Source organism: Austrofundulus limnaeus, unplaced genomic scaffold (genome assembly GCF_001266775.1).
Source record: "Austrofundulus limnaeus strain Quisiro unplaced genomic scaffold, Austrofundulus_limnaeus-1.0 Scaffold83, whole genome shotgun sequence".
NCBI classification, from domain to species: domain Eukaryota; kingdom Metazoa; phylum Chordata; class Actinopteri; order Cyprinodontiformes; family Rivulidae; genus Austrofundulus; species Austrofundulus limnaeus.
In genome coordinates, this window is record NW_013952485.1 from 1793557 (window position 1) to 1803128 (window position 9572).

A 9572-nucleotide genomic window follows, 5' to 3' on the forward strand; every position below is an offset into this window, starting at 1 on the left:
TCCAGTGAAATATATTTATGTTTGTGGTTGTAATGTGACAAAATATGGAAAAGTTCAAGGGGTATGAATACTTTTGCAAACCACTGTATCTACATAATTCCCCCACCAGAAGGGGAGCTTGCCTGGCAGCTCTGCATAATTAAACATTAATTTATGTAAATAAAAGGCTGAAACACAGACGTGTATGTCCATAAATGAGTTTTATGATGACTGTCGCTCTGTGACCAAAGGCTTTGCAGAAGTAATTCCTGTGGCTTTTGGCCAAATAAGTCTCTTTTACTGAATACATGTCGGCTACTTCCATTTCTCTCAATAAATAGCTAAATAAGATAAATTTTATTCCATTAGTGTGTTGTACGATTGTTGTTCTGTGAGTAGAAAGTTTTTTTTTGTCCTGAGTTTTCCCATCCTGAAATTCAAAATCTGTAGTCTACTTTTTTCTGTCAGTTCTCGTCCTCAGAGTTTTCCTTTCAGCGAGGGGTGGGCGGTACTACGACTTCGATATTGATCTGATACCAAATAAATACTTGGCAAATATATTTGCTACCGAAGTCAACGTCAATGCTTTTTACTTGTAATGGGATGTTCATTGAATAACTTTGATATCGCAGACACCCCTCCTGGTGGTGAAACAGTTTATTGTAAGGAGACAGTAAATTGACGTGACCTGCCATGGATTATGAACAAACAAGCCTTTTTTCGTTTCTGCCTTAAAGTAATTTTCTTTTATGCTATCTGAAACAGAAAATGAAACTCAAATCATTAAAAAAAAATTGCTCATCCTCTTTTGACACCATGAGAAACGCTTTGTGTTTGAATTTTGATTTCAGTACTTTGAAACAAAAATCAAATATCCACTCAATTCTTGTTTTTTAATACCCGTTTCTACAATGAAAAACCAATGACCAAAAGATACAATGGTGGCAAATGTTTAGCTGATGTTATTATCATTCATCTGAGCACATCCACTCTTATAAACACTAAGAATGTGATTTAGTTTGTGTAAAACATAAAGTTAAACATGTTATATTAGAGTATATGAGCGCAGTTGTGTAATATTTTGATATTTATCATTTACAAAATGACAAGTTAATACTGAGAGCTATTAACCTCAGACAAGAATAATTACTCAATATTTTAGGACTAAAATTATTAATTTAACACAAAAAAATTAGCATTAGCTAGCCTAATTAGCATGGCGTGACTGTTCCCCCCTTGGTATTTGTAGACTTTAACTACAGCGTTACATTTATAAAAACATCCTTACCCATGTGATGGGTGTCTAGCTGAACAGTAGGCATCTCTTTGAGGGGAATGTGTCTGGACCCCCCTTCTCCGCAGCAGCCAAAACAACACGTAAACAACGCAGCCATTGCCTCGACCCACTCACTGGCTTAAACATCCGGAAAGAAACCAAAGAGCGGTCGGTATCACGACGTTAAAAGTCTCCACTTTGTGCAGCAGCGACACCCCGCGGCAGATCCGTGAATTACACATGTGCATTGCTAAACTCACTGTATCCAATCACAGCGGCAAAGATAGGCAGTTGCTCCTGATGGCATGGAAACAGGGGAAGAAAATCAAGGTTAACATTGCTCCACGTGACTAAGTAACTATTGGGTATCGATGTTACATAACCCCGATTGAGCTGAAAGTGGATTACAAGGGGGGAAGGGGGAAAACATGGTTTAATTTAGGCGTTGAATCATTCATAACCGCAGGGCATACTACACGCAGATTCGCTTTCTCTGATGCTGCGTTGCTGATATGAAATAAACTTTTTGAAGGCCGGATTCAAAGCTCTGTGACAGCTTGACAGCCTTTATAGCACACGTTTCCTCCCGCATTAACGAGCCACAAATGTAGTTCAGAGTTTAAAACACGTGATGCCAGGCTGGAACTAAAACCCACTTGACAGTTTTTCACGCTGTAATGTTTTGCATAGCAACAGCCCCTCCCCCACCTGGCAGCCAGGGATCCTCTGCAAATTAACCCGCGGCGACAAAACGTAAACACGCAACTGTAGTCATAAAACGATGTCAAATAACCCGGAACACCTGCAGGTTTTATAAACCCACTGTTGTGTTTTACATTGTGTTTTCTGCGCCCGCAAGAACAAGCGTTTCGTTGGGTTTCCAAACTTCCGCGCGCGGCTGAAATGGTTAACTGCAAACCCGGAAAGGGCGAAGTCTGCACGGCAACAAGCGCCATGATGATGACTGCGTCGCGCTGAAGCGCCTCCAGCAGCTGGTGAGTGATTCTTTTGGTCCAGTAGTTGCATGTTACTATGCGCTTGCAAAAATCTGTCACAGCCCGCCTTCCGTTTGCAGCCTTGCCAACAAGGAGCAGCATTAAGGGCGATAATTTGACGCATTTTTTTTTTTTTTTTTTGATTGATGAGGAAGACAGTGATTTTGGGGAGCTCGCAGCTCAACCGAACACTGCCTGCTCAGAAAACCGTTCTGTCTGATCTTTAAACAAAAACTTGTCGTTTCTTTTGGGGACTTTTTGAAAATCTGTAAGCTTATTTCAACGATCAGAGAACAGGATGTGGCTCTGCTTTATTTGCGCCAACGGAGCTCCTGTTTGCTCACATGCCAGGTTTTTACGCGGGCACAGCGATTCGAGGCGGTTTCACTTACAGGAGGGGGATACTTCCTACACAGCTGGAGCTGCAGTGAAAAATTTGTATCCTTTCGATGCTTCTGTAGTTTCTTGTTTATTATGCTGGTTTTGCTGCGTAAACATGACGCTGCTTGTGGGTGTGTAATCTATGAAGCGCTTTTTATTGAGTTTTTCCCTCCCTGTCTGAATGAGTATTTGACGGCTGGATGTGTTTACAGGAAATCACCATGGAGCAGCTGGAGGAGGAGCTGACRTGCCCGGTCTGCTGTGGGCTCTTCGAGGACCCGCGCGTCCTGCTGTGCTCCCACAGCTTCTGCAAGAAATGCTTGGAGGGGCTCCTGGATGGGCTCCGAGCTCCCAGAACGCCCCTCAAATGCCCCACGTGCCGCAAAGAGTCCCCCCACAACGGCGCAAACAGCCTGCAGATCAACTACTCCCTGCGCGCGATCGTGGAGAAGTTCAGCAAAATAAAGGTGCCCCCTAAAATGTCCGTCTGCAAGCAACACTACGACCAGCCGTGCAACATCTTCTGCGCCACAGACCTCAGGCTCATTTGCGGATTTTGCGCAACCGCCGACGAGCACGGGGGCCACAGATTCTGCTCCCTGGAGGATGCCTTCGAGCTGGAGAAGAAGGCGTCCGGGATGCTGATTCGGCAGGTGGAGAGCTGGCGCAGCGCGGATGCGCTCTCCTGCCTGGAGACGCTGCAAGCCAACAAGAAAAAGACGCTCCAGTTGGTGAGCGAGGACGCGGAGAAGGTGGCGGACTACTTCGACAAGCTCGTCGGTGCGCTCGAGAGCAAAAAGAGCGAGATTCTGTCCGACTTCGAGACGCTGCGCCTGGAGGTGATGCTGGCGTTCGACCCGAAGATCAGCCAGCTGCGCGTGGCGCTGCAGGAGCAGCAGGGCGCGCTCAGCATCGCGCAGAGCATGGGGAGCGCACCCGAGCCGCTGGTCTTCCTGCAGCAGATGCAGGAGTTTCGAGAGAAGATGAAGGTCCTGGAGGAGACTCCTCTCCGGTCGCGCAAAGACGCGCTCGTCGGACCGCTCGTGCGCAACTTCGACGTAAAGAAGTGGGATTCCCTCCAACTCGGAGAGATCGACCAGATCTCAGTCCCGCACGAAAGTGGAGCGTACAGAACCAGTGGCTCACGGAAGGCGGGGTGCAGATGGGTCGTTCTGGTCCTGATTCTGTTCGTGGCACTCCCCCTCCTCCTCCTGCACAGCGCAGGATGTGATGATGGTAGTTGGATGAGAGCCCCGTTTGTCACCAAACTTTCCTCCCACACTAAAGAAATGACTGACATGTTGATGGCTGCAGGTCAGGAATATATTACCAATTTCATTGACTCCACTGTTCACTTTATGAGCACTTTTATGTCCTCCTAATCAGCATTTTTGGCTTTTTACCACTACAAGTTTATGATCAAAAGACACTAAAGAGATGTATGAAGACATCAAATTGTGCCGTCTTGTATTTTGCACCTCTTTTTTTTTGAAAATGCTGTAACCTCAGTGAATCAAACCCAATGAACACAGCAGTTCAGATTTACACTAACTTAAATCACACCTCTCCAGGAGTCTTTTTGCATGATTTTATTTTATTTTTTTTTAATAAACCTGAGAAATTTGAGTCACTTCTATGATTGTTTTTACTCAAATCAGGCAGTAGAATGAAACATCTCGTGGCCCTTCCTGCGTCACAGTGATCCTGCAGCCTCTTCAAGGTTACAAACATTATGTAACAGGAGATGTTCAGCAGGCTGCAGACACGTGAACAGAAACATATCTCTGCCATGGATATTTTAAAACCAAGCCTAAAAATCCCAGCCAGTGTTAAGCTTTTTATTTAATGCTATTGTTAAAATAGTGCAATTTGTTCAAGAAATAATGCAGATCAGATTTAAACCCAAACAGCTGAAGCTATTAGCTGTTTTTGCATCAAAATGGATCCAATCAGAGGTGATCAATGATTTGCATATTTTCCTTTATTTTTCTCTTTATTCTATTCTGCAGGAATACCTTATGTGGGAGAAGAGAGGCGGGAAAAAGAAGAAGAAAAAAAGATGTAAAATCGGACCACAAAGGGAATCCGTGATGTCAGCACAGCCCAGATTTCAGGCTGTGCGTCATGGCACGCCTGTACATATATATAGCTTTCTGTTGCTGGGCGAATATAGGATGAAAACACACGAGTCCGCATTAATGTTTCAACTGCATTGTCACGCAAAATTTAAATGGATACTTAAGTAATTTCTATAAAAAAGGTAGCTACAACTTTTATTGACTGATAAAAACATTTAGAGCGCACGATCAATTTACGTTTTATCCAAAGTGCGCTTGTTGAGAGAATAAAAAAACACCTAAACTGGTTTAAATTTGGCACCAAACGCGTGAATATAATTTAGTGAATTACATGTTTTATCACCTTTTTAGTAAGTATGTTCTTTTGTTTTTAATTACTGTGACAGAGCTCACAGGTGAAACGAAGTCCGAAGGAGGCTGATGCGCAATACGCACGGATCTTTGCTGCATAACTCCTTTATGTATTCATAAAGGTGAAAATACATTTTATACATAAATTCAGAATATAGGTAGGCCTATAACGACTTACGAAAAAAATGCTGAATTTCAGCTCATAAATCACGTCTTAATTTTATGTTTATTATTATTTTTGCAGGCGTCACATTTTATTTCCTAATTAGATCCTGCACAATTAAAATTACTGTCTCCAATAGAAATTTTAGAAAGACAATAAATCTTTAATTCCACTATACAGTCGCGATCTGTTCAGAAGTATTGACCTGGTAACTATTATCATTTCAAAATCGCAAATATAAAAGGGAAAAAAATCTTTAAATGGTGTAAAAATGGGGTTTTCCTCCAAAATAAAATATGAAAAGCACGTCCTGAAATTCTGAATTTGCGTAAAAGCATAAAAATGAATCCTGGTTTGTTTTATAAATTGAGAGGGAAAAAAAGAATTCGTCGAGAATCCACAGAGAGTTTTTGTCATTGTGCGTAAAATGAGACAGGGCCCGAGCGAGTTGGAGATTACAATAAATAAATAAAATAAAAAAACAGGCCTGTAATTTTTACAATTAATGTAAAAAAGTTGAGATTTAATAAAATACAAAGAAAAAATAGCAAAGGGCAGGTTCTGACGCATTAAATAAAACAAGTAAAACCAGGCGGTTGATTGGATTGTTTCGCGGAGTTTACAATCCTCAATTTAAAAAAGAAAATGGAAAAAAAAAAAAATTACAATGTCTCCAAGGCCGGTTTAAAAAAAAAAAAAAACACAAAAATCTGAGATTATTGTTGTGCGTCCGGGACAGATAAATCGCTCCAGTTAAAATGGAGGCGACGGCACACCGCAGTGTTTTTATTCAAATTGAGTCTAACATTTATATTTATATGTTCTGATACTTTTCATCACATCAAACCAACAAATAAACCATAAAGATTGTCGAAATAAAACCTACAGAAAACACATATTGTAAAATATATATTTTTAGAGAGATAAAATCCGGACAGAGTGTGGATGGATGCTGTTAGTAAAGATGGAGAATCGGCAGATAATCTGTCTGATCAGGCCTCTTCCTCCTCCTCCCAGCAGCGCTGCAGAGGCCGCAGGCCCGCTGAGCTGCTCTCCTCTGCCGGCTGGACTTCTGCAGCAATGTGGAAAATATTCAACACGGAACCAAACAGCAGATTAAATACTTAGAATACTGTTAAAGTTCTACTAGTGATGGTAAAACAAAACAAAAAACACTTGAGACGAAATCAATTCAAATGTTTATTTCAAACGCCCTAACATAAAAAAAAAATCATCTACAACTGTGTCCAGCATTTATTTCTTCAAGTGGTTAAAAAAATAGTGAACGTGTAATTTTCATGCAGTTTTTGATGGCAGCAGGATGGTGTTATTTGTTGAAAACTGTGTGAGCGGTCAGCTTTGCTTCAGCAGCACGATCAATACTGGAGATTTCAGCTAGTCTTAACTCCAATATTTACGTGCTGCTACAGTAAGGCTACCAGCAAATCAGAGTGAGACGCATCCACCAACTTTACATTTATCATCAGAAACACTAATCCAAACATTATTAACTGAGGCTGCTTCCACTGTCAGGTCGAACAGGTGGAGGAAGTGACAGATGTGGTGTAGGTTCAGGCGTTATTGCGGCAGCACAGTATGGCCTGCATCTCAGAGTAACCCACAAACCATTCCGTGCTGCTACAGCACCACCTGAACTGGAAGCACGGTCCCATTGCTTCTGGCTCATCATCCCAGCTAATCTGCATTGCGTGTTTACAGATAGACAGACTATTCAGCTACCTAATGATGAACTGCAGAATCTAATTTTGTTCTTCTACCCGCTTCTGAAATAGGCAGGGATGGTCACCATCTGAAACACAAAAACAGAAGGGGAAATATGGATTAATACAAGCCTGTATGGTAAACATCAAAAATACTCTCACAAAATTTTAGAGTTTGGTTACAACCAAAGCAGGCTTTGATGTTGAGGCTCAGCTCAATGTCTGAAAGCTGCTGGAGGAGGATGAGGTCAGGGTTTCCCACAAGAATAATCACTTAATGCAGAAAGGCACTGTCATGGTGAAACATGAGGTTTTTTTTTTAACTGATACCACATTAGAAGAAGTGTTGAAAAGGACTGTCATATGGTGGAACATTTGTTTGTTTTTTTACACCAGCAGTTCTCAGGCGTGATTGTACACTGGTTCTACGAGGTCAAATGTTCTTTGTTTTATTTATCCAAAAAGTAAAATGAAGATTGTTATTAAATGTAGAAAAAACTGTGGGACTACTAAAGTTTTGCAAAACATGCAACTTTTAAAGCACTTCAAATAAAACTAGTGACTAAACAAGGTCTTAATGTTACAAAACTAGCAAAAACCGGCTTGCCTAAAATAAACAATACATACTTTTTTTGCCTACATTTTTTCAAGGACAAGAACTCCCCAAGTACAGGATTATTTTTAAGATCAGTCACTCGCATAAGATCTTAAATTCTTTATGAAGTAAGCACTTCTGTCAGATGTAATGATAGTTGATACATGACAAATGCAATATCTCAGTGATGTTAGATAACTACACCACTGCAAGGCTTACTAAAGTAATGATAACCTGACAAAACTTATTGTAGTTAAACAGGAGAAAAAAAAGAAGCACAACTTTGAAATGTGGTTATTTCCAGTTTGAATAAGTACAATAAAAATGTGTCCTAATCCTAAACATCAAACACTGTCCAATAACTGACCCAAAATGTGGAAGAAAGTACATACATGTTAAAAATGTCTCACATGTCATAACCAGACTTTTCCTGTTGTAAGGTTTCAGCTGCAAAATGTATCAAAATTTTTAAATAAATATTAAGAGAGGCATGATGGTGCAGTGTTAAGAGCTGTTGCCTCATAGCGAGAAGGTCACAAGATCATCTGAGGCCTTTCTGGGTGGAGTTTATATGTTCTCCCCATGTTGTTTTCTCAGAGTACTCTAGTTTTCCCCCACAGACCAAAAACATGCATGATTAATTGACAACTGTATTTTTTTGAGAGTTCAAGTGGTTGTTTGTCTCATTTGTCCCTGTGATGGACTTGAGACCTGTCCATCACCCTGCCTTTTGCAGTGACTACTGGAAAAATAAGGGTAAAGAAGGTTTATGGAAAAATTATTCACAAAATACATAAAAGTTTAAACATTATTCTCCTTAATGTAACTTAGCTTGTTAACAATGCTGATCAACCTTTTCCTGTAATAATCCCAGTGGAGATGGGAAGTGATGATTGTGTTGCCACTAGAGGTCTCAATGGACCTGTGATTATGGCCTAACTGAAATGGACCTGACAGACAAGAGTCTCAAAGAACTTACATACAAAAACGCAGACAACTCACACAATTCTTTATTTCCTCTTTTCACAAAAGCTCTGGAAAACTTAGTTTAGATTATGGATGGACAAACATATCAGTTCTCTCACTGAAAAAAAAATACTTTCATTAGTCTAATTTACTAATATTTATTTTTATCATGAAGACACAAGTACCATGAATGCAATAAGACAAAACGAGCAGCAAAAAAAAAAAAAAAAAAAGAAGTTAAGCCACAGTCACTGCTTTTATCAGAATCAACCACTGCTTGACAATCATACAAATAAGCATGACTAAAATTCAATTCAGAAATAAAAATATTATCTAACTTTTATTTTACACCTTACCACCTCAAATATTAAAACATAAAAAGTCATGCCTGTAATTAAATGAGTAAATGTAAAAGCAGCTGGACATCTGAATCACCAGCTTTTGTAAAGGTCGGATGTGGATCTAAATCTGTGTTACGGCTGACAAAATTCGTGAGCAGTTACACTTATAATGAAACCTTTAATTTATATCATGCAACAGTGAAATGCATGTCCATTTTAACCACATAAACATATCCACTTGTAAAGGCTTTACTGTAGTCAAAAACAGTTTAAAGAGACACAAAGAATGTGTTATTAAAAGTTATGTCTTTTGAAATTCAGTTCAATATGTTAGTAATAGGAGCAACACAGCTTTATCTGATATAAAATAATAGTGCCTTCATCTGAAAATTGTGAGATGAAAACATTGGTCTAATGTTTCAGTTTGAAAATCCAGACACTAGCAGGAGGGTGGGCAGGCAGGAGCTGTTAGTGTCTGTCAAATTGTTGTCCTGTCAACAAATATTCTACAGCAAACCATGCAATCTCATTTCCCCAAAAAATCCCTTATATTAGCTTCAGATCTAACAATTACGTTTCTAGAACATCACACACAGATTTTGCATTATCTTCTGATGTACTTGTGTCGTTACTAAAGATTCCACTTAATGTCTGTCCTTGTCATACAGCTTTAAATGTTTTATATGTAAATTCTACAAAATGTAAAATCCCATGTGAATGTCTTTT

The 9572-nt window shown here is 39.9% G+C and overlaps 2 protein-coding genes across 4 annotated transcripts in view; one reads left to right on the plus strand and one right to left on the minus strand.

The window, feature by feature from the left end:
- Positions 1 to 1464, minus strand: part of spryd7b (SPRY domain containing 7b) — an 8936-nt gene extending 7472 nt beyond the window's left edge. The window contains exon 1 of the mRNA XM_014011701.1: positions 1268 to 1464. Coding sequence (XP_013867155.1) covers positions 1268 to 1373 — 106 coding nt within the window. The 5' untranslated portion in view covers positions 1374 to 1464. The remainder of the gene's footprint in view (positions 1 to 1267) is intronic.
- Positions 1465 to 2044: 580 nt separating this feature from the next.
- On the plus strand, positions 2045 to 8004 carry trim13 (tripartite motif containing 13). 3 transcript variants are annotated; one of them, XM_014011700.1, is made up of 2 exons: positions 2045 to 2250; positions 2844 to 4257. In XM_014011700.1, exon 2 carries the CDS (start codon positions 2853 to 2855, stop codon positions 4011 to 4013), a length of 1161 nt encoding a protein of 386 aa, XP_013867154.1. In that variant the 5' UTR covers positions 2045 to 2250; positions 2844 to 2852; the 3' UTR covers positions 4014 to 4257. The 3 variants fall into 3 exon arrangements, with proteins under 3 accessions (XP_013867154.1, XP_013867151.1, XP_013867152.1); XM_014011697.1 differs by lacking the exon at positions 2045 to 2250 and adding an exon at positions 4641 to 8004 and having other exon boundaries at positions 2269 to 3945; XM_014011698.1 differs by lacking the exon at positions 2045 to 2250 and adding an exon at positions 2270 to 2762.
- The last annotated feature ends 1568 nt before the right edge of the window (positions 8005 to 9572 follow it).